We start from the raw sequence: 24,708 nt of genomic DNA, 5'->3' as shown, positions 1-24,708 counted from the left end.
GCAGTAGATAATCCTTCCCAATAACCAGGGTACCAGTGTCCCAGTATTGGTGTCCAGTCTCTCAGTTCTGGGGAGATTGAATGCCTACAGGCAATGGGAACTGAGCTGGGCAGGAGGTGCTCTTCCTGGGCATGAAGGACTCCCCTCGCCAACAATGGGCCTGACCTTGTTACGACCAGAGTCTCTCTACCCTCACTGGTCTTTGCAGAATCATGACTCTAAAGTGTCTCCTAGACAGAGTCACAAAGCTCGCAGAGTTGGTCTTCGTGATCTCTCATTTCACCCCCCTCCACCAGCCTTAGTCTCCACGTGCTCTTCCCAAGGTGACTTGAGTCTACTGTGTTTCAGCATCAATATACGGCACCCTTGTCTCCATTGAAATGAACCACGTGGGTTCTGTGCCTTCAGGAGTGGGGGTGTGTGTGCGTGGGGGTGTGTGTGTGCGCACGCGTGTGTGTGCATGTGTGTGTGTGTCTGAGTGTCAGTGCTCTAGTGATCTGTACTAACCTAGTGTGTAACTGTTAAAGGAAACCCACAGCCCCTTTTCCTTCTCCTCCTCCTCCTCCAGCTTTTCTGCCTCCCTCCTTTCTCCCTAACATCTCCCTCTCTTTTTTCTCTTATTCCCTCCATCGTAGGCACTCAGACCCTGAACCCTTTACCAAAATGAAAGAAGTGACGTATGTGTTGAGACTTGAGAACCAACCCAGTGACCATAATATCTTTACTGTGTTTTCTACCTTTTGTTAAAGGCAAGTCTGATCTTAAACATACCAGGACATTTCTACATGCTGAGAGGGAAATCACATGATCAGTTATTACCAGTATGTGATAGCATGAGTGAGTAGCGTGCAATTAAATTCCAAAAATCAACTAATGTGTTTAAACACTGCAGGTACAACGTAGTTATGGGTCATTTTCCTGTCTTTAAATTCCCCAATTCTGTAAACTATCTGAGTTTTCTCTTTTCATGCTTTTTAAAGTCTTTATGAAATAATAAAAATGTTCACAAGCTATATACTACCTTAAAAAGAATCTTAAAATTTTTCTGGTTACAATAATGACGCATGCCAGTTGTATAAAGCACTGTCGGAAGTCTTGTAGTTTCCCAACCTATCCCCCTGTCCCAGCTAATAGTTTGGTGTACATTTTATCATATGTCCATTATCACCATCCGCCCTTTACATGTATGTATGCATTTTAAAAAAAATCCACCTGGAGATATTTCTAAAATCCATCACTTTCCAAAGGACTAGCCCCAGGGAATAGGTACATGAGCTTGTCTAAGGCTTTTAATAACTTCTCATGTTTTGATGTGGGGTAACCTTTGCCAACAAAGGTTCGTCTAGTCAAGGCTATGGTTTTTCCTGTGGTCATATATGTGGTATAGATGTGAGAGTTGGACTGTGAAGAAGGCTGAGCGCCAAAGAATTGATGCTTTTGAACTGTGGTGTTGGAGAAGACTCTTGAGAGTCCCTGGGACTGCAAGGAGATCCAACCAGTCCATTCTGAAGATCAGTCCTGGGATTTCTTTGGAAGGACTGATGCTGAAGCTGAAACTCCAGTACTTTGGCCACCTCATGCAAAGAGTTGACTCATTGGAAAAGACTCTGATGCTGGGAGGGATTGGGGGCAGGAGGAGAAGGGGACAACAGAGGATGAGATGGCTGGATGGCATCACTGACTCGATGGACGTGAGTCTCAGTGAACTCTGGGTGTTGGTGATGGACAGGGAGGCCTGGCGTGCTGCGATTCATGGGGTCGCAAAGAATTGGACACAACTGAGCGACTGAACTGAACTGAACCCAAAGTTTGGGCTTCCCAGGTGGCTCTAGTGGTAAAGAACCCGCTTACCAATGCAGGAGGCTTAAGAGACATGGGTTCGATCTCTGGCTCAAGAATATCCCCTGGAAGAGGCCATAGCAACCCACTCCAGTATTCTTGCCTGGAGAATCCCATGGACAGAGGAGCCTGGCAGTCCATAGGGTCTCAAAGAGTCAGACATCACTGAAGATACTTAGCACACACGCAACCCAAGATTTATGATAATTCAGTTCCTTTAAATGTACATGTAGTTTTCTTTACTTGTTTAATAACTTGAAGTCTCTAATGGTATTTGGTTATTGTTTAAATCACTTGTCTTATTTTGTACTTCCTTGGCTTATATCTCTGACCACGTCCTTATCAAAATATCCTGATTAGTAGATTTTAAAAGGTAGCATCACTGCATACGTGACTTAAGAAGGTTGGTTGACTTTTGTTTTTTTCACTCCTATCTGCATCATGAGATTCTACCTGTGATGATTTTCCCCAGCAAATAATTCATCACTGGGATTACTCACAACCTTTAGTGTTCAAAATTCATCTCTTGCTATTAAGTTTCATTATTTTGCAATATCTGTGGCTCTTCTGAATAATGAAAAAATGAAATGAATGATATACAGATAAATTCCCTTTAAAAATTATTGGAAAAATATCTTTTATTTAACCATGCCTAGTACTTTGGGGTTGGAGAAGGCAATGGCACCCCACTCTAGTACTCTTGCCTGGAAAATCCCATGGACGGAGGAGCCTGGTGGGCTGCAGTCCATGGGGTTGCTAAGAGTTGGGCACGACTGAGCGATTTCACTTTCACGTTCCGCTTTCATGCACTGGAGAAGGAAATGGCAACCCACTCCAGTGTTCTTGCCTGGAGAATCCCAGGGATGGCGGAGCCTGGTCGGCTGCCGTCTGTAGGGTCGCACAGAGTCGGACACGACTGAAGCGACTTAGCAGCAGCAGTGAGCCCTACTTATAAAGATGAGAAATCTGGGAGTTCCTCCACCTTCTTTCTTCTCTCTTTTTTTTTTTTTTTTTGGATTGAATGAACTCTGTTTTGTTTTAGTCCAGAAAAGTCATACCTTTGTTTCTAAGTTACCTAAAATTTCAACATGTAAATTTTACTTTGCTAAAATCTAAACTTAATGAATAGTTGTATCCTCTTCCAAATAATACAAAGACTTTCAAATGTTTTTATTCTGATTTTCCTCTTGACTTACTTGCTATTTTTACAACCAGATTTTAGCTCTGTTTGCTTGCTTTTTTTAACCGCACGAATCAGCCATCACCATCCTGTTAAGATTTCCTTGTATTCATCTTTTTTTTTTTTTGCTTATCATCTCTACTTACATTCAGAGCTTCTGGGATGAAACCCTAGTTCCTATCATTTTGGATTGGTTGACAGTCTCCATGATATACAGGTCATTAGTTAAATGTCTCAGGAAGAAAATGAGAAGCCCCAGGAAATAGCCCCCACACATGCACAGAACTGCCCCCAGGCCTAGAAGCATCCCTGTATATTTTGCTACCGCTCTCTAGTTAGAGGGTTTTATGGAGTAGAGAGGAAAAAGGAAATCTTATAGAATCCTGAAGTTAAATATATTCACTTTAAAGGATTGTTTCTTATTCTGAGACTGTATTTGTCCTAACTTTTGTTGCCATTAAAATTACCTTTATTTTGTAAAATAATGGATGGTGATGATAGTTGAAAGTTTTTTTGGTTTTGTTTTTTATTCATGAGGTTTAAGTTTTCCATGCTTGGCAAGTATAACATTGCCGTTCACAACCCAGATTTTTTGAAAATTTATGAGTCCTTGAAATCCTAAACCACTACTGTAGACAACTAACTGTGAGTTTGGTATGTGGACATTGAAGCATGTATTCTTGGTTACATTAGGGGCTTTATTGGTTATTCACATGTGGACAAATCCTGTAGTATTAGTAGTACTTTGCAACATTTTGTTATATTATCAAGTAGTCCTTCGGAGTCTCCCAATGATTGAAGTTATGTCTAAGAACGTCTTCCATAAGGCTGGGTCTATACCAGCAAAGTGATCTGGGTGCTTTTTGCACACCTTATGTACAACTGGTGATGTTTATGCTCCCAATTTTTTTTAAAAACACTCACAACCAAATATTTGGCCAATAACTTACTATGTGCCTTTCTCATTTGAAACATAAGCAGGTTGAACTGCTCTCCAAGTTTGTTTTCAACACTAATGTGAGTTGTGATTGCATTTGCACATGTGGCAGGATACAGGAAGCTCGGGGCTGGTGCACTGGGATGACCCAGAGAGATGGTATAGGGAGGGCGGTGGGAGGGGGGTTCAGGATGGGGAACACGTGTACACCCGTGGCAGATGCATGTTGACGTATGGCTAAACCAATACAATATTGTAAAGTAAAAAATATATATATATAAATTAAAAAAAAATAAAAAGTCTTAAAGAGATATAACTATTTCATATGTATTTATATTGCATGTAAGTTTAACACTGTAAATTTAGATGCAGAAGACACTCATTTTTCTCATATGGGCTCATTTAAAAGGCATGCTGCATCTGTGATATGGGCCCTGCCATCTTAGCAGATGCTGTTTCTTCCTTTCCCTGTGAGTGTTCAGTGTGGAGCCTACACTGGAGTTCTCATTTCACTGCTGTGACGAATGGTCATGTTTAAATACGGTCACATTATTTATTGCAAAGGGTCACAGAACTCATCTTTGTAATGGTCACGTGCTTGACACTGAACTCAGTCATTGTGACGATGTAGACAAGCGATGACTACTTGAAGATGCACAACCACAGATTTTGGAGGCCTCTGAATTCATGACAGAGTTGTGAACTGGCAGTTTTGTTATTTCCTATAAGTACAAGGAAAGGAAGTATTACAGTTACTCATACCCATTTGAAAGAGGAAATTAACGTTTTCTAAAAACTTCTTTTTTAGTGAAGGAAGCCCGTCCCCCAGAATGGAGCTGCTGCACAATATCGACCCAAACTTCGTAGATATTGCACCATGTGAGTACGTTGCTTATTGCTACCAACTTAAGTCTCTTTGGTTACAAAGATGGTTTTATTGCCTCGTGGCTCTCTAGCCTAATTCTCCTTTTCCACTTGAGTTTGCTATAAAAGTAAACATTTCTCCATGGCTCCTGTGGCTCCAATGTCACTGGGCTTTGTTGACACACACGGCGAATGCTGCTAACGAGCTATGTGACCTTCTAAGCCAGTTCCCTCCCCGAGCCCCAGCTTTCCCATCTGTAAAAGGAGAGCCCATTGCTGCCCTATAAATACATTCTTCAGTGCCGTTTTTCTACATTCTGTATATGTGCATTAGAATATGATATTTATCTTTCTCTTTCTGACTCACTTCACTCTGTATGATAGGTTCTAGTTTCATCCACCTCATCAGAACAGACTCAAATGCATTCCTTTTATGGCTGGGTAATATTCCATTGTGTATATGTACCACAACTTCTTTATCCATTCATCTGTTGATGGGCATCTAGGTTGCTTCCATGTTCTAGCCATTGTAAATAGCGCTGCATTGAACATTGGTGTATGTGTATATTTTTCAATTTTGGTTTCCTCAGGGTATATGCCTAGGAGTGAGATTGCTGGGTCATATGGTGGTTTTATTCCTAGTTTTTTAAGGAATCTCCATACCGTCTTCCATAGTGGCTGTGATCAATTTACATTCCCACCAACAGTGCAAGAGTGTTCCCTTTTCTCCACACCCTCTCCAGCATTTATTGTTTGTAGACCTTTTGATGATGGCCATTCTGACTGGTGTGAGGTGATATCTCATTGTGGTTTTGATTTGCATTTCTCTAATAATGAGCAGTGTTGAGCATCTTTTAATGTGTTTGCAATGGAGAAACAGACATAGAGAATAGACTTATGGGGAGAGGGGAGGAGAGGGTGAGATGTATGGAGAGAGTAACACGGAAACTTACATTACCATATATAAAATAGATAGCCAATGGGAATTTGCCGTATGGCTCAGGAAACTCAAACAGGAGCTCTGTATCAACCTAGAGGGGTGGGATGGGGAGGGAGATGGGAGGGAGGCTCAAAAGGGAGGGGATATATGTACACCTATGGCTGACTCATGTTGAGGTTTGACAGAAAACAGCAAAATTCTGTAAAGCAATTATCCTTCAATAAAACAATAAATTAAAAAGAAAAAAAGTAAGTCAAAGAAAAGCAAATATTATATATTACTACATATATGTGGGATCTAGAAAAATGATATAGATTATCTTATCTGCCAAGCAGAAACAGAGACACAGACATAGAGCTCAACCATATAGACCCCAAGGGGGAATAGGAGATGGATGAATTGGGAGATTGGGATTGACATATATACACAATTGATACTGTGTATAAAATAGGTGATTAATTAAGAAATATTGCTATGATGACAATATCCCCTCAGCTTATCTATAGGTTCAATGCAGTCTCTTTTAAAATAGTGGCTGGGTGCAAGTTGAGAATAATTTTTACATTTTTAAAATTTAATTTTTATTTTAGAGTGGGATGTGCTTGATTTACAATGTTGTGTTGATTTTGGGTGTGCAGCCGCTGGTTCAGTTGTACATATGTGCTTGCACGCTCAGTCGCTTCCGCTATGTCTGACTCTTTGCAGCCCTATGAACTATAGCACCCCCCCCCAAGGCTCCTCTGTCCATATGCTTATCCTGGGAAGAATACTGGAGCGGGCTGCCAGTTTCTCCTCCAGGGGATCTTCCCGACCCAGGGATCGAGCCCATGTTCCTCCATTGCAGGTGGATTCTTTATCACTGAGCCACCTGGGAAGCCCATACGTGTACATGTATCTGTTCTTTTTTTTATTTCTTTTCTCATATAGGTTATTACAGAGTACTGAGTGGTTTTTACATTTTTTTTCAGCTTTGTTATTACTTACTTTTAGATCTTTCTGAAAAGTGAACATTGTAGAGGGGGGCTCAAGAGGGAGGGAACACATGTGTGTACCCACAGCTGATTCATGTTGATGTATGGCAGAAACCAACACAATATTGTAAAGCAACTGTCCTTCAATTAACAATAAATGTTTACAGAAAAGGAGACCCCATCTTTGATAAGCCAGTCCCATCTCCGAGCCCCAGCTTTCCCATCTATAAAAGGAGAACCCATCTCTGAGCCTCCCTGTAACCGTCAGCATAGTGCTGTTATTGCCCCGTTCTTACCTGAGAGTGTCAGAACCTCCTTCCAGAAAACTCAAGGCCAAATCAGTCAGCTTGAGCATGAGCAAAAGGGGTACATCAAGGCTGTATATTGTCACCCTGCTTATTTAACTTATATGCAGAGTACATCATGAGAAACGCTGGGCTGGAAGAAGCACAAGCTGGAATCAAGATTGCCAGGAGAAATATCAATAACCTCAGATATGCAGATGACACCACCCTTATGGCAGAAAGTAAAGAGGAACTAAAGAGCCTCTTGATGAAAGTGAAAGAGGAGAGTGAAAAAGTTGGCTTAAAGCTCAACATTCAGAAAACTAAGATCATGGCATCCGGTCCCATCACTTCATGGCAAATAGATGGAGAGACAGTGGAAAAGTGGCTGACTTTATTTTTCTGGGCTCCAAGATTGCTGCAGACGGTGACTGCAGCCATGAAATTAAAAGACGCTTACTCCTTGGAAGGAAAGTTATGACCAGCCTAGACAGCATATTAAAAAACAGAGACACTACTTTGCCAGCAAAGGTCCATCTAGTCAAGGCTATGGTTTTTCCTGTGGTCATGTATGGATGTGAGAGTTGGACTGTGAAGAAAGCTGAGCGCTGAAGAATTGATGCTTTTGAACTGTGGTGTTGGAGAAGACTCTTGAGAGTCCCTTGGACTGCAAGGAGATCCAACCAGTCCATCCTAATGGAGATCAGTCCTGGATGTTCATTGGAAGGACTGATGTTGAAGCTGAAACTCCAATACTTTGGCCACCTGAGGCAAATAGCTGACTCATTTGAAAAGACCCTGATGCTGGGAGGGATTGAGAGCAGGAGGAGAAGGGGATGACAGAGGATGTGATGGTTGGATGGCACCATCGACTCAATGGACATGGGTTTGGGTGGACTCCAGGAGTTGGTGATGGACAGGGAGGCCTGGTGTGCTGCGGTTCATGGGGTCTCAAAGAGTCAGACACAACTGAGCGACTGAACTGAACTGAAATCAGCCAGCACATCATCTGATCAGGCTGCCCAGGTGCTACCCAGACCTGCCAAGTCTCGTAAACCTGTGATTTTCCTGGCAATACTGCAGCTTAGCTTGATTCTGCCAAGTGCCTAAATTAACCCAGAGGGAACCGTATTAATTCCTGCAGGGAGAGAGGCCATGTGGTGCTCCCACATCCCCATAGGTTGTAATGCATGCAATAGCCCTTTATAAATACCATGCAAGTGGCCCCGATCCCCCTGTGTCATGAGTTAGGGCCTAGAAAGTGTTGACTATTAGACCCTTTGCCAGGATCTATCATCATGCCTCGTTATGACACTGTCTGCAGGAAATATTGCTCTGACATTCCCTTCATTCACTTGGTGCTCCCATCCGCTCTTTTAGACATACCACTCCCCCGTGGTTCAGGCTCTTCTTACTCTTTTTGTCCTCTCCAGTCTGTGCTACAACCTGCCTTAGGATTTCCCTGCCCGGAGGATGACCCCACAGTAATTCTGAGTGTGTCACCGGACATTTGGGGCCCAGCTCTCCTTGCCAGCCTCACTCCAGGCCCTTCCTCATCTTCTCACTCTCCTAGACACTTGCCGTTTCTAAGTATGCAGATCATCATCCTTAGGTCTTGAGCATGCTTTTCCCTATTCCTTTCACTGCTCCTCCAGAATTTTCCTCATCCCTTAAAACCCAGTACATTTGTCCCACTTCCGTGAATGCTTTCCAGAAACCCCAGAGGAAACAGTACTCCTTCCTCTCCGCAGATATGCACCTTCATATGCTGCTGCTGCTGCTGCTGCTAAGTCGCTTCAGTCGTGTCCAACTCTGTGCGACCCCATAGACAGCATAGGCTCCCCCGTCCCTGGGATTCTCCAGGCAAGAACACTGGAGTGGGTTGCCATTTCCTTCTCCAATGCATGAAAGTAAAAAGTGAAAGTGAAGTCACTTAGTCGTGTCCAACTCTTAGCGACCCCATGGACTGCAGCCTACCAGGCTCCTCCGTCCATGGATTTTCCAGGCAAGAGTACTGGAGTGGGGTGCCATTGCCTTCTCTGACCCCTTCATATATGTCTCTGTATATGCTATGCTAAGTTGCTTCAGTCGTGTCTGACTCTCTGTGACCCCATGGACTGTAGCATGCCAGGCTCCTCCATCCATGGAATTTCCCAGGGAAGAGTACTGGGGTGGGTTGCCATTTCCTCTTCCAGGGGATCTTCCCAACCCAGGGATTGAACCCAGGCCTCCTGCATTGCAGACAGATTCTTTACTGCTGAGGCACTGGGGAAGGCCATATCTCTGTATGCTGCTGCTAAGTCACTTCAGTCGTGTCTGACTCTGTGCGACCCCAGAGACGGCAGCCCACAAGGCTCCCCCATCCCTGGGATTCTCCAGGCAAGAACACTGGAGTGGGTTGCCATTTCCTTCTCCAATGCATGAAAGTGAAAAATGAAAGTGAAGTCACTCAGTCGTGTCCGACTCTTAGCGACCCCATGGACTGCAGCCTACCAGGCTCCTCCATCCATGGGATTTTCCAGGCAAGAGTACTGGAGTGGGGTGCCATTGCCTTCTCCAATATCTCTGAATAGCGTTGACCAAATTTTCCTGTATGTGCCTACATTTCCCAGTAAGCTGAGAGCTCCTGGACTTCAAGTTTTATGTAATATTTATCTTTCCATCCTCATAAGTTAACACAAAAACCTGGCACTTGGTAGGTACTCTGTGAGGATTATTTAAAGACTGAGTGGACAGTTGGAGAAGGTCTGGGATGGAATAAAGACCACCTAGAATCATTAGACCTGGAAAGGAAACAGTCCTGAGATGGGGAAGAATGGCTACAGGATGGAGAAATTTCTATTTCTGGTGGAGTAAACATATGTCAAGAGAGGCAAGGGTAGTAATATATCCAGTATGCTAGCCACTAGCCTTGTGTGACTACTGAGCACTTGAAATGTGGCTAACTGTAGATCAAAGTGTGTGTGCTGCAAACCTAAAACACTCATCCGATTTTGAAGACTTTGCACAAAAACTATAAAACATATATATTTATTTATTTATTTATTTCTGGTTGAAATGGCAGTGCCCTTGTGGCTCAGCTGGTAAAGAATCCGCCCACAATGTGGGAGACCTGGGTTCGATTCCTGCGTTGGGCAGATCCGCTGGAGAAGGGATGGCTACCCACTCCAGTACTCTTGGGCTTCCCTTGTGGCTTAGCTGGTAAAGAATCTGCCTGCAATGCGGAAGACCTGGGTTTGATCCCTGGGTTGGGAAGAGCCCCTGGAGAAGGGAATGGCTACCTACTCCAGTATTCTGGCCTGGAGAATTCCATGGACTATATAGTCCATGGGGTCGCAAAGAGTCGGACACAACTGAGCGAATTTCACTTTCATTTCCCTTGGTATATCAAGTTTAAATATATTGGTTGTGATTTCATCTATTTCCTTTTCCTCTTTACATGTGCTTAGTAGAAAATTTTAAATCACACGTGGCATTTACATTTCTGTTGGTCTAGAAGAATTGTTCTAGAAAGTACTAGGAAATGATTTGATCAGCTTCAGAGGAGCTTCAGGTCTGTGAGAGGATCACAGACCTATGGTTAGCTACTGTGGAGATGCATCGATTGTCTAAACTCTTCTCTGCCCCAGCACACCTGGAGATATGACACATTCCAGCCCATAGCTGATTCACTGGAGCAGTGATGCATAGCCAGGGGCCAGTCAGGTAAGCATCTCTCAGGGTGGTAAGAGAGAATAAAGAGGAAGTAGGGATGGTTTTCACAACCTCTGAGTAGCTTAAGGCACTGCAAAGCCCTGTATGACATCCAGGCATGTGCTGAAAAGGCTGCCCATGCCATAATGGCTGTAAGATGTCCTCACCGACTAAGTTCCACCTGCAAATGAGAAGCCTCAACCTCCTTCACTCACTGAGCTGTGTGTTGTCTTGGCATCAGAAGTGGGAGCTTGAGAACTGTATTCCCATGTGATGGGCCACAGTGCTGCTTGCCGTGGGGTTCTTAGTATAACCTGCCATGAATTTTCGCCGTCTTCCTTAAAGTGCCCCTAGCAAGGTAACAACGCAGGCAAAAGGTTTTTCCAGAGTAAGAATTGGGGCATGGAAATCAGGAGGGAAAACTGTCTTCATCTTGTCATTCATAGATTATGAGGTCTGGAGCAGGTCCCTTCACTTTTCTGGAACTTGGTTTCCCACGTATTAATTGATGGATAGAACCCTTCGCTGCTGTCCCAGATTTAGGACTGCTTCCTGGCCATCTGCTCCTGCTCCCCGCCTCCTGGAAGCCCACCCCAGGCCTTCCTGTTGACCCTCCCTGCTGCTTGAGGACTCCTGCTCTAACCCCTGAGTGTGCGGAGGGGCATCGTCAGGCCCTGGCATCGACATGGAGCCATATTCACTATCGGTTCACAAAACCAGAGCATGTCCTACTTTCTGTGCCTGCGGGTAGCAATGTGCCACCTCCTTCTCATCCCTGTTCATGGGCAACATCATGGGTCTTTTCTGCTCAGTTTTCATATCCATTTCAACCCACTGTGGGGCAGAATTAGAAAAAGGGGATCCACCTTTGGGGTCCTGCTCCTTTCGAGGATGACAATACAAGCCCAGTTCCTTTTCTGTGCAGTTAATTTGTGGGAGGGAAATTAAATCCAGCTATGAGACAGTATATATTTGTAGGACAGTCAAGACTGCATGTCATATTCATAGAATGTGTTTTATGATTATGTTCTAGAGGCTTTTGTGGAATAAAATCAGAAGGTAGCCCATGTAGGGTACAAATGAAGGAGAGACGATTGGGTCACTGTTATCATGGAAACATTTCTTTGCTTTCTAATGCCAGCACTTCTCATATGGTTTGTGCTTACTTATGGGAGAAGAGAGTAATATTCCACCCCCACCTTCCCCAAAGCCACTTCCTTATCTGTGAGGTGAAAACTGAATTGAGTGACATCTGAGGTCCCTTCCAGCTTCAGCATTGTGTGGGTCTCTATAGAAATAGGACCTCAACAGAGCAAAGCTGCCTCCTTACCATTTCTTCTTTGTCACTCTGCTGGAAAAGATGCACTTGTTAATAAGCAGTGGTATAGCCAAAGACATGTTTGTAAGTAGACAAACACAGGTGATAATGTTAGAAACGGTATAAGAGTTAGTCGCTCGGTCACGTCGGACTCTTTGCCACCCCATGGACTGTGGCCTACCAGACTTCTGTGTCCATGGTATCCTCCAGGCAAGAATACTGGAGTGGGTAGCCATTCCCTTCTCCAAGGGATCTTCCCGACCCAGGGATCCAACCTGCATCTCCTGTGGCGCCTGCACTGGCAGGCAGGTTCTTTACCATCTGAGCCGCCAGAGGAAGGTAAACATTATAAGAAGTCAGTTCAGTTCAGTCGCTCAGTCCTGTCCAACTCTTTGCGACCCCATGGACTAAAGCATGCCGGGCTTCCCTGTCCATCACCAACTCCCGGAGCTTACTCAAATTCATGTCCATCGAGTCAGTGATGCCATCTAACCATCTTGTCCTCTGTCGTCCCCTTCTCTTCCCACCTTCAATCTTTCCGAGCATCAGGGTCTTTTCCAATGAGTCAGTTCTTTGCATCACGTGGCCAAAGTATTGGAGTTTCAGCTTCAACAGAAGTCCTTCCAATAGATATTCAGTACTGATTTCCTTTAGGATTGACTTGTTGGATCTCCTTGCAGTCCAAGGGACTCTCAAGAGTCTTCTCCAACACCACAGTTCAAAAGGATCAATTCTTTGCCTCTCAGCTTTCTTTGTAGTCCAACTCTCACATCCATACATGACCACTGGAAAAACCACAGCTTTGACTAGATGGACCTTTGTTGGCAAAGTAATGTCTCTGCTTTTTAATATGCTGTCTAGGTTGGTCATAGCTTTTCTTCCAAGGAGCAAGCGTCTTTTAATTTCATGGCTACAGTCACCATCTGCAGTGATTTTGGAGCCCCCCAAAATGAAGTCTGTCACTGTTTCCATTGTTTCCCCATCTATTTGGTGTGAAGTGATGGGACCAGATGCCATGATCTTAGTTTTCTGAATGTTGAGTTTTAAGGCAACTTTTTCACTCTCCTCTTTCACTTTCATCAAGAGGTTGTTTAGTTTTTATTTGCTTTCTGCCATAAGGGTGGTGCCATCTGCATATCTGAGGTTATTGATATTTTTCCTGGCAATCTAGATTCCAGCTTATGTTTCACCCAGCCTGGCATTTTGCTTGATGTACTCTGCATATAAGTTTGCTCCAAGCACTAGAGTAATGTGAATTATTACACAATTTTGTTGTTACTACATCTTTCCCACCTTTCTGGCCCCTGTTCTGAAACATCACTGCATCACTCCAGTTTTCCATCTGCTGTCTCTCCTTTAGTGGGTCTCGTTGGCAGCGGTGGACCAATGTCTCCTCCTATCATGAGCTGTAGGAATTGATGTTAGACTTTTCTGAAGGAGGTCCTGCCTTCCACGTAGGACCAGAGCCCCTCAAAAGCTGGCCTCTTGCCTTGTAGCATCTATACCACCTCCCCCTTATTCTAAGACTACAAGTCACCACAGAAGCCCTTCCTACTAGCGGAGTTAGGGTTTTTTCCATGGCCGCATACCTTGGTAGGTTGTGGCTTTGATATTAACAGTAAAAATGTTTCCAAAAGACTGGTGTGTACACGCACACACCAGAGGTCAAAGGGTGAGCCAGGAGATTCTGCAGTAAAGCATAAAGAAATCTCAGAGAGCCGTAGATCATACCAGTGAGGATGGCTACAGGAAGGGAGGGGTGGAGGAAGGAGAAGAACGGCTATTGAGAAGGATGTGACTTGGAGCGCTTGTACACTGCTGTTGGGAATGTGAACTGGTACAGCCGCTGTGGAAACAGTATGGCAGTTCCTCAAAAATGTAAAAATAGAACTTCCATGTGATCCAGCAATTCCATACCTGGATATATGCCCAAAAGAATTAAAATCAGGGACTTGAACAGCATTGTTCACAGTGGCCAGAAGGTGGAAGCCACCCAAATGTCCACTGAGAGAGGGATGGATAAACAAAATGTGCTACATGCATACAATGGAGTATTATTACTCAGTCCTAGAAAGAAAGGAAAATTCTGACACATGTTGCAACATGGTTAAACCTTGAGGACAGTATGGTCAATGAAATATGCCAGTTACAAAAAAAAGACAAATACTGTATGATTCCACTCACATGAGGTACCTGCTGCTGCTGCTAAGTCGCTTCAGTCGTGTCCAACTCTGTGTGACCCCTGAGATGGCAGCCCACCATGCTCCCCCATCCCTGGGATTTTCCAGGCAAGAACACCGGAGTGGGTTGCCATTTCCTCCTCCAATGCATGAAAGTGAAAAGTGAAAGTGAAGTCGCTCAGTCGTGTCCAACTCTGAGTGACCCCATGGACTGCAGCCCACCAGGCTCCTCCGCCCATGGGATTTTCCAGGCAAGAGTACTGGAGTGGGTGCCATTGCCTTCTCCAATGAGGTACCTAGGGTAGTTTAAATCATAGATACAGAAAGTAGCACATCGACTGGTGTGCCCACCAGTCTTTTGGAAACATTTTTACTGTTAATATCAAAGCCACAACCTACCAAGGTATGTGGCCATGGAAGGGGGAATGGGAGTTGTTGCTTTTTAGTGGATATTGAGTTTCGGTTTTATAAGATAAAGAGTTCTGTGGACGGATGATGGTGATGGTAGCACACGAATGTGATCATACTCGATGCCACTGAACTGGACACTTAAAATGGTTCAGACAGTAAATTCTATGTTATGCATTATATTGTACCAATATTTTAAAAATTAAAAATAAATGAAATTTAATCCCCCCGCCAAAAGCATAGAAACTCCATGAAGGCAGGATCTATAACTTTTTCTTTTATTGCCGTATTTCCAGTGCATAGCACAGGCCTACCATCACACTAAGTCCTCAATAAATATTTGTTCATGAATGATGACTAGACCAACAGGTTATATAGTCTTTGTTTTATTGTGTCTTAGCCTTTCTTGAACCTAAAAGTGCCTCCAGATGGCAATTCACACTCTCCTCTTAAACCCTGAACTCACATCCTACATTTTGTGCCTAAAGAAAAAAAAAAAGCCACAAGCTGCTTTTTATTTTAATTAATGTTATCACATACAGATGTTTGAAACTACTTATCCAGCATATAAATGCCCACCCTCACCCTTCCCCTCATGGAAAATATCCAGTGATGTGACATTTTCCCTGCCCACTTCATCTCTTTCCCCCAGACTTCCTTGATGGACAAATGAATGAAAGTGAAAGTGTTAGTGACTGAGTCATGTCCAACTCTTTGGGACCCCTTGAACTATAGCCCACCAGGCGCCGCTGTCCATGGGATTCTCCAGGCAAGAATACTGGAGTGGGTTGCCTTTCCCTTCTCCAGGGGAATCTTCCCAACCCAGGGATCAAACCTGGGTCTCCCGCACTGCAGGCAGATTCTTTACCGTCTGAGCCACCAGGGACAAATACACATAAATATAAAGCCCCCGGCTGGTTTCAGCTCAGCTGACTTCCCCTCTGAGCCGAGGGTGCAGCTGCTTCTTGCTGGTCTCTGTTCCCGTTTCCACCTTTCTGGAAAGCTCCCTTTAATTGCTGCCCTGGGCACTGGCTCTCTCAGTGCCCGCAAAGCCGCCTCTGCTTTTATCTCTCTTGCCCCGGGCCCCCGGCCAGTGTCAAACATATGGTTTATAATTGCTTCCCCGTGTGCTTTGAGGAAACCTCTTATTCATCTTCAGAGGCTTTGTTTTCAGGTGACCTTGCATGGACACATTTTGGTCTCTGTTCAGGTAGTACCTTTTCTCCTCCTTCATTGCTAAGAGTAGATCCTAAGAATTATTTATTCTCCCCTCCTGTCCTCCCATGTCCTTAAAGGGTTTCTTTCAAGCAGGCTGACCTGACTCAGGGTCTGTCTCCAGCTGTACAGGGTGGGCCGTGGAGGAAGCCTGTGCAAGAGCCTGGGGCGAGGGGATGGTACTGTTGAAGGTGATTTATGGGAAAGCCTGGAAACATCCAAAGGGTGGGGGGCAGCCGTGATCCGGGGTTAGGCTCCGAGGTCCTACAGGTGTGAATGCCACTCGGCCTGGTTCTGAAGCACTCTGAAGCCCCAAATTCTGTGGTTCCCCTTGGTTCTAGTCAACCAGTTCTAGTCCCTGTCCTGCCTCAAACCAGGAGGAGAAATGATTTCAAAGGTATTAGTCTGCCTTAGAGAAAATGTATATGCTCATCCTATACACCCCAGGCTTGACCTGGGCTATTCTGCAGTAAAGACGCTACTCCGTCTATGACCACAACTCACCTTGGAAGTCAGTTGTGGCTTTCAGTGAATCATCAGAATTCTCACACCCATCCACGTGTGTGACCTGACACACACACACGCACATAAAGTGCTCAGCCCCCGCTGGCAGAAGCCTGATTAGAGATGAAGGGCCTGACAGATGTTAGCATTTTCCACTCCAAAGGCCAAGGCTTCAAAGTGATTCTGTACGTCTTCGTCACTATTGCATCGAAAGGGCCTCTTCTCTTCAAAGGTTATAATAGGATGTTATTTCTGCTCATGATTACAGGGTGGAAGAACAGGCTTCACTCCCTCCCCTCCTCTCACACACGCGTTTTCTGTGGTAAAATGTTCAGGTCGTAGTCTACATCCAGGAGTGGTCCAGGTCTGCATGCTTGGAGCTGCTCCCTGTTTCCCTCTTTAGAGCAAATTCAGATCCACTTCCTGATGCTAAGGTGCCGTTTCTGAGGTGATTTGTTCAGTAGACACTGCCTGCCCACAGTAGGTATACAGTTGTAGGTGGTGGTTGTTCAGTTGCTAAGTTGTGTCTGACTCTTTGTGACCCCATGAACTTCAGCACACCAGGCTTCCTTGTCCTGCAACTCCTGGAGCTTGCTCAAACTCATGTGCATTGAGTCCATGATACCATCCAGTCATCTCATCCTGTCACCTGCTTCTCCTCCTGCCTTCAGTCTTTCCCAGCATCAGGGTTTTCTCCAATGGGTTGGCTCTTTGCATCAGGTCGCCAAAGTATTGGAGCTTTAGCTTGAGTCCTTCCAATGAATATTCAAAGTTGATTTCCTTTAGGATTGACAGGTTTGATCTCCTTGCAGTCCAAGGGACTCTCAAGAGTCTTCTCCAGCACCACAGTTTGAAAGCATCAATTCTTTGGTGCTCAGCCTTCTTTATGGTCCAACTCTCACATCCATACATGACTTCTGGAAAAAAACCATAGCTTTAACTATACGGACCTTTGCTGGCAAAGTGTACAAGAGATCATTTAGGGTTTAGCTTTTGTTGAAAGAGGACGTAGACACAGCCCCTCACTTACCTGCTTGACAGCTGTTGGTGGTTCCCAGCTGCCAACAGCCATGCACAGACTCCTTAGCCTGCCTCCCGCAGCCTCTGTCATTTCCCTCAGCACCACTGCAGCATCCTCTGCTGTCTTTCTTTGCTTCTCTGACCCTTCTTGAGGGCCCAGGTCACATTCTCCTGCTCTATGAAGCCCTCCCTGACCCTCCGGACTTGAGTCCCTTGAGTTTTTCTTGAGCATCTTAAGACACTGAGATCTTGCTTCTTCCTCCTGCAGTTATTTGTGTTTATGGTTTCCCAATCCAGAGCCATACACTCCATGGAGGGCAAGATTTCATCATATAGCTCTCTTGAGGCCCTTTGTATAAGGAGATGTACACATCCCCAAAGAAGGCATGCTGATAAGTTAGGCAGTTAAGTTGGTTATCATCTGCTCATTTAATCAGAAGACATCTAGCAAGAGCAGTAATACCATACATTATCTCAAAGCACTTTCATGTCTTTCTGGGCATATTTGGGAAGTAGCAACACAGGACGGCTTTCTGTCATTCAACCTGAAATGATACATTGAGCAGGGAAAAAAAAAAAGTTAGGTGGAATGCATGAGGCCAACCAGCTGTCAGTGAGATTTCCCATCATCGCATGGAGTACCAGCAGCTAGAAGGCACCCTGGCAGTCAGTTCAGCCACCCACTTTATGATCCAGATGGAGAAACTGAGGCAGCAGGTCACACACACGTAATAAATGTGTCTGTAGGTCCAGGCTTCATGTATAAGACACGATCTACTGACCTCAGAAGTCTCTGTTTTCTGTTCTGCACTGGTTTTGTGAAAAAAGTAGCCACCTCACTCAGATACCCAGCATGTTGATGGAGGATTATACATTTCAATGAGGCTGGGGAAGCAGGTCTACTTGTGACACCAACCTTGCTGTTTCACATGTAACCTGACTCTGTGGATGATGGCAGCTTCTCTTTGCAAGGCTTGTTATAGAAACTGTGTTTGTGCCTCATGGTAATTATCTCTGGGGAGGGTGGTGGAACAAGGGAGCGGGGTGTGGCTAAGGCAGAGTAGCCTACTGGATGTGTAGAGTCCCAGAGTATCAGAAAGACCTGGATTTGAATTCCAGCTTTGACTTATTTCCTGTGAGCTGGTAGATAAGTTCTCTGTGTCCCCTGTTTCATCACCTATAAACTGGGGACAGTTACAGCTATTGCCTGTAAATATGTTCAAACAATAGCCAATAGCAATTATATACTGACTGTTGGGATTGGAGGTGTAGTGTCTGTACTTTTTATGTTCTGTATTTCTGCAGTTTCAATTTTTAGTAATGAGCACACATTGTTTCCTTAACCGGGAATAAAGCCATAAAATTATTTTTTAAAACCAGCTAAGAGGATTCTTGTGAGATTGTAATATCTGGACAACTGCTGGGTTCTTAGTGAGTGGAAGTGGAGGCCGTACCAGAGTTCTTGGTCCCTATGCCCACCTGTCCTGGGTCAGAGAAGCTGCTGCTGCTAAGTCGCTTCAGTCGTGTCCAACTCTGTGCGACCCCATAGGCGGCAGCCCACCAGGCTCCCCCGTCCCTGGGATTCTCCAGGCAAGAATACTGGAGTGGGTTGCCATTTCCTTCTCCAACGCATGAAAGTGAAAAGTCAACGTGAAGTCGCTCAGTCGTGTCCGACTCTTAGCAACCTCATGGACTGCAGCCCACCAGGCTCCTCCATCCATGGGATTTTCCAGGCAAGAGTACTGGAGTGGGGTGCCATTGCCTTCTCTGACAGAAGCTAGCATGTGACAGCATTTTTCCTCAGCCGTTAGTCCTGATTCCCTGACCGTCTGAGTTGCCATTCTTTGTCTATATCAAATATGAGACCTCATTTTACAGCTTGTCACAGAATTAGCAGAATTTTATGTCTTCTCTTGCTGCCAATGTTTGTCTGCAGAGGTCTGTCAAATTTTCCTTGGTGTGGGCTGGTACGAGCCCTCAATCACAGAACCTAAATACTGATAACTTTTCTCCTTTTAAATTTTCAAAGGCTTTTAGTCTTTCTCCTTGACTTTGGGGAGTACTAAAGTGTGTTTGGAAATGTGGCCTTTCTGATGCTGAAGGCCGTCCCACAAGCCTTGTTTCCCGCCCACCCCACTTCACACAGGGCATCTCAAGTAACATACATCAAACCTTCGCTGTTAACACTTGGTGCTGGCGTACTGGCTTTCATCCTGAGAAAATAAATAAACCAAACCAAACCCACAGCACTTTAAAAACACTAATTAATCCTCACCACAGGCCTAGACTACACAGAAATGGCAAATCCCACTGCCCCAATTTTATGTTTGAAGAAATCAGAGTAAGCACCTTTTTTAAGGCTTCTCAGGGCCAGATAACAGAGGCTGACTTGAAGGGCTTGGGCCGGGCCTGCCTCTGGGAAATGGGTGTCTGGCCATGTGGTTACTTGCTCAAAACCTCATTTACATATCAGCTTAATTTTTTTCCCCCAAGGTTATGTTGACACCACATCCTCTCATTTCCAAATGACCTCTTATTTATTTGGTTACTTTTCTTTAATTCTGGTAGAGCTTAGAAATTTTAGCAATGGCTTCCAAGAGTAGCCTGACAATTCTAATTTACTCAAAGGTCGATGCTGATTTTGACACTCAGCACAGAAGTAGGCCACCCTCCAAGTCATCCCTTTCAGATCCAGCCCCTGTGCCCACTCCACCCTCTACACTGGAGGCATCTTTGTAGCTGGATCTCTTCAAGTTTTGGGAATGTGCAGACTCTCTGCTTTCTCTCCCAGTCTAAACTAGGCATCTTTCTATCTCAGTCCCCTAGTCCTACAACCTATAAGGATAAAGATAGATGTATACTTTTCTTGAAATTGTCAACCATAGTATTTTGGAAAGACATAAAACCTCACTAAATTTCATGGGACAAATCCAGTGCAGTTAAATTGTGGTAAGTCTACTTTCTAAATATTGACTAATCTGGTCAGATTTTTTAGGGGCTTTAGTAAAAGCCCTGCCTATGTAAAAGGCTGAAATGAAACTTTTAAAAACATTTCTGAGGAGTAAGCTGTAAAAAGCTGAGGACGTGGTCTGCTTTAAGTAACCTATAATGTAATATGTTGGGCTTCCCAGGTGGCACTAACGGTAAATGGTGGCATTGCCTGCCAACGCAAGAGACAGAAGAGATGCGGGTTTGGTCCTTGGGTCGGGAAGATCCCTGGAGGAAGGCATGGTAAGCCACTCCAGTATTCTTGCCTGGAGAATCCCATGGACAGAGCAGCCTAGAAGGTTACAGTCCACAGGGTTGCAAAGAGTCGGACACGACGGAAGTGACTTAGCACACACACACACGCAGTGTAAGATGTCAGTGATCAGGCATGGCATGTATAGAATAAAATCTGTTACCTCTGGCAGCGAATACCTAGAGAATAAATACATGGCCTCTGCTTCTGAAGAGCCTTTTGAATCAGAGGAAAATATATATATAGGCCTAGAAAGTGACATTAACACAGTTATAAAATAAAGTAGCAACAAATGATAAGTGATAGAAATCAAATACATAAGCACTAAGGAGAAAGGAAGAAATAATGAAAGGCATTTGGGGATGATTAGGGTAGATTTACTCAAAAAGCATAGCTTTAAATTTATTATCTCAACAACTTTGGTTTTATCTTTCTGGATTTTTATCATCTTCCTCTCCCATTAAAACACAAACTCCACGAGGGCAGACGGTTTCATCTTTCATATTCGTTGTTGTCCCTAAGCATCTGGAGCAGTGACACAACCAAAGCAATAGTCAAATAAATTTCCTTCTTTATTTAAAGAAAAATGAAAAAAGGAAAGATTTGGGAAAGACTTCAACAGATCCTTTAAAAAGAGATTAGATGTCAGAGGTACTTGATTTGTAAGAGCTAATGTTTGTTCATAAAGTAACACAAGAAACTTTAGATCTGGCTTAATTAATAGCAGGCAAGCATCGGACATTAGTGTCCTTCCTAATCATGACAGGAAGTCATGATTATTTTGACCACTTACTCATTCCAGAGCCTTTCTTCTATATCATTTTATAAAAATTCCTTTCAGAAAATAATTTGGTCTTTATCTGACTTTCAGCTCCTTTCTCAAAAGAGAAAATAAGAATAAAAGAGGAAAGAGAAAGAAACTCAGCTCAAATACCACCCTCCCTTCTAATCATTTGCCTGAAATGTAAGAATTATTTGTAAGATAAATATGTCATTGAAAGAAAGTTGAGGATTGGATTTTGCTTATTTCTTGGACAAGGTAGAGTGTAGTATCTGATTTCTGTTAACAACTAATGTTTAAATATTTTAATGTTAGAGACTGAAAAAAATCTAAACCTTTCTCTTTTCTTGTTCAACCGTATTTTCAAATTTATGTGAGGTTATTTTTTTCTTAATCTTTCCTCAAATTATAAAGGACATCATTTATCCTACATGAAGCTCAAATGAATATACATTCTTTTTAAATGAAAATATTGACAGTCTAAACCAAATTAGAAAAGAATGGAAAGAGATGTATTACATAAACCATCAGACACTTGGAAGAGCATGCAAGCAAATCTAAGAACTGCATGTTTTTCATAATTTTATATTTTCCCTTTTAAAAAAAAATTTCACTTTCCAGATTGTTGATGGTTTGGCAGCTCCACGGATGACATCAACTCTTCCACTGTGCAGTATCTGCTTTCTTTTAGATAACTTGAGGGCGCTTCATCAAGTTTTGGTGATTAAGTTGATTTTAAAAACCAACTGGGTTTGAATTTAAATTCCCCTAACTGCTAAATCAAACACATTCTTGACCTTAGGCCTGCTTGTGCTGCTGCTGCTGCTGAGTCGCTTCAGTCGTGTCCGACTCTGTGCGACCCCATAGACGGCAGCCCACCAGGCTCCGCCGTCCCTGGGATTCTCCAGGCAAGAACACTGGAGTGGGTTGCCATTTCCTTCTCCAATGCATGAAAGTGAAAAGCGAAAGTGAAGTCGCTCAGTCACGTCCAATTCCTCGCGACCCCATGGACTGCAGCTCACCAGGCTCCTCTGTCCATGGGATTTTCCAGGCAAGAGTACTGGAGAGGGGTGAGGCCTGCTTGTAAGCACTCTTAAAAACTATATTGCACATAGACTGCTTTATTTATTGAAGGAGAAGTAAGCAAGTGAGAGAAAAACACACTTCTTACAGTTCCTGATCATATTGGTCAGAATGCAGTGTATTGTTAGTGTGGTACTCCAGCCATTCAGATGCTTTCACGCCAAGCATCCTCTTTTCTCTTATTTAATCTGACACCAAATCAAGAGGATAATCACCTTGGCAGGCATTGTTTTCCCACCTCAGAAATTACAGAGTGCCCTGAGCTCTAGTCTCTTTCAGCAATCAGGGACAGCTTCTGACCATCAGCAAGGCAGTGATGAAAAGATTAGACTAGAAGTTAGACTGTAATGGGGAAAAAGAAAGCAGTCTCTGAAGAGTACTAACAACTTCTCCACATTGTCTAGGAAGTCACTTGTGACCATACTTGCATTCCAAAAGTCTCATCTGTCACCTGACCACAAACCAGTGCTTCTCAGATTAGAATAGGCGTGTGGACCACTCAGTTGAGTTGGGCTGGGCTGGGGCCTGCATTCAGTATTTCTAGCAAGCTCTCAGGGGGAACCAGTGCTGCTGCCTCTCCGACAATACTTTGAGTAGTCCCCAGTCTAGGAGGGCGGAGAAGGCAATGGCCCCCACTCCAGTACTCTCGCCTGGAAAATCCCATGGACGGAGGAGCCTGGTGGGCTGCAGTCCATGGGGTCGCACAGAGTCAGACACGACTGAAGTGACTTAGCAGCAGCAGCAGTCTAGGAACGACTTTTACCTGACTTGAAGCTCAACATTTATAATTTAAAATATTTGCATGAATATTTGATTGAAAACTAAATGTTTTTTGTGTGAGCTATGCAGTTAAAGACAGAGATACAAGACCTGAAATCTCAGACATGTTTTATAAGTCTTCATAAATTTCCCCCAAGTCCCTATTTAGGCTAGTTGGACAGGAATTTACATTGCCTTTCTCATTATCTAGATGTCAAATTGTTTTCCAGTCCTAAAGTAATCTGGCGTTTAATGAAAAACATCCAAAATATATTTCAGCCAGTGAGGCATGAAGACTTTAGAGCTTATCTCAGAAACTTGGTTCCTTTTTCCCTTTGTTCCTGATGTTCTCATTCTGTCAACATTCAGGGGAAAAAAAACTCAAGCTTCCAAAATATGGTCATGAACTGAGCAACCACCCAGGAAGTGGTTCCCAACCCTAGAATGAGGAAGCCAATTCTACTCCAGTTCTCTGAGACCCTCCCTGCTTGGGTTGCGGGTTCTGCCTCCTTCCAGGTTCTTCTCTGGTCTTGCAGGGTATTGGGGACGGGTACAGAGAAACTCCAGTGAGCCCACGAGAGACTATGTAGAGAAACTGGGAGACTAAGGGTGCTATGTGGGAAGTAGGAAAGCTCCCCATGTTCATGGTTTTGTAAATGACTAAGAGGTTACTCTCAAGTGGCTTTTGACATGCATGCATCCATGTGGCTGGTCAAAGAAGTGGCTGGAACACCTGTTGCTCCGTCACCCTGTCTCCTAGGAACACAGAGCATCCTCACCCAGTGTTACTGTGTGACCTGGTCTCAGCAAGTTCGTTTTCTTTTGTCACTTCTCAAAATTAGAAATACAGACGTGTCTACAACTTCAGGGCATCTGAAAAACATATCTTGTCATCACTTTTAGAGGGAAAATGGTAGAATTTGGTGTTCCTATAGTATTTTAAAGAAGAAACCTATGCTTTTCTTCCCCATGAATTGATGCCTTTGTTTGGAACATCCTAAGAGTATTCAGTATAGTTTTCCTTTAAAGTGTTTAGAGACAGTACAAGATAGATAACTAAAGAGAACTGACTGGGTAGCACAGGGAACTTGACTTAATGCTCTGTGGTGACCTGGGAAGGAAATCTAAAATAGAGTGGATATATTAATATGTATAACTGATGTGCTTTCACTGTACAGCACAAGCTAATGCCACATTGTAAAGCAACTATACTCCAATAAAAGTTTTTTTCTAAATGTTTAGAGATGGAAACAAAATATTTTATGCAGTATATAAGAGAAAAATTGCAGAATAGAAAATTTTGTGTTCATTATTACCTCAATTGCATACAAAAATATGGGCATTAAAATAGGACTAGAAGGAATATGCCAAAATGTTATGATGGGCCATTAGCTTTTGAGAGTGAGATTGCAGATGACTTTTATTATCTTTTTCATCCTGTTCAGTATAGGCCAAAATTTTTTTACAAGTTGTACTGTTACTCTTGCAATT

General features: G+C 43.7%; 1 protein-coding gene across 2 annotated transcripts in view; it reads left to right on the top strand.

The window, feature by feature from the left end:
* ARSB (arylsulfatase B) overlaps positions 1 to 24,708 on the top strand; it is a 180,937-nt gene that overhangs the window by 113,075 nt on the left and 43,154 nt on the right. The window contains exons 6-8 of one of the 2 annotated variants that reach the window (XM_055536655.1): positions 4,765 to 4,835; positions 20,485 to 20,584; positions 21,466 to 21,577. In XM_055536655.1, the coding sequence (XP_055392630.1) occupies positions 4,765 to 4,835; positions 20,485 to 20,584; positions 21,466 to 21,562 (268 nt within the window). In that variant the 3' untranslated portion in view covers positions 21,563 to 21,577. Of the gene's footprint in view, positions 1 to 4,764; positions 4,836 to 20,484; positions 20,585 to 21,465; positions 21,578 to 24,708 lie in introns of those variants that run through there. The other variant, XM_055536654.1, reaches the window with a different exon arrangement.

The sequence above is a fragment of the Bubalus kerabau genome, chromosome 10 (assembly GCF_029407905.1).
Source record: "Bubalus kerabau isolate K-KA32 ecotype Philippines breed swamp buffalo chromosome 10, PCC_UOA_SB_1v2, whole genome shotgun sequence".
Classification (NCBI taxonomy): Eukaryota; Metazoa; Chordata; class Mammalia; order Artiodactyla; family Bovidae; genus Bubalus; species Bubalus kerabau.
The sequence above is the reverse complement of the archived record's forward strand: the minus strand, read 5'-3'. Positions and strand labels throughout refer to the sequence as shown.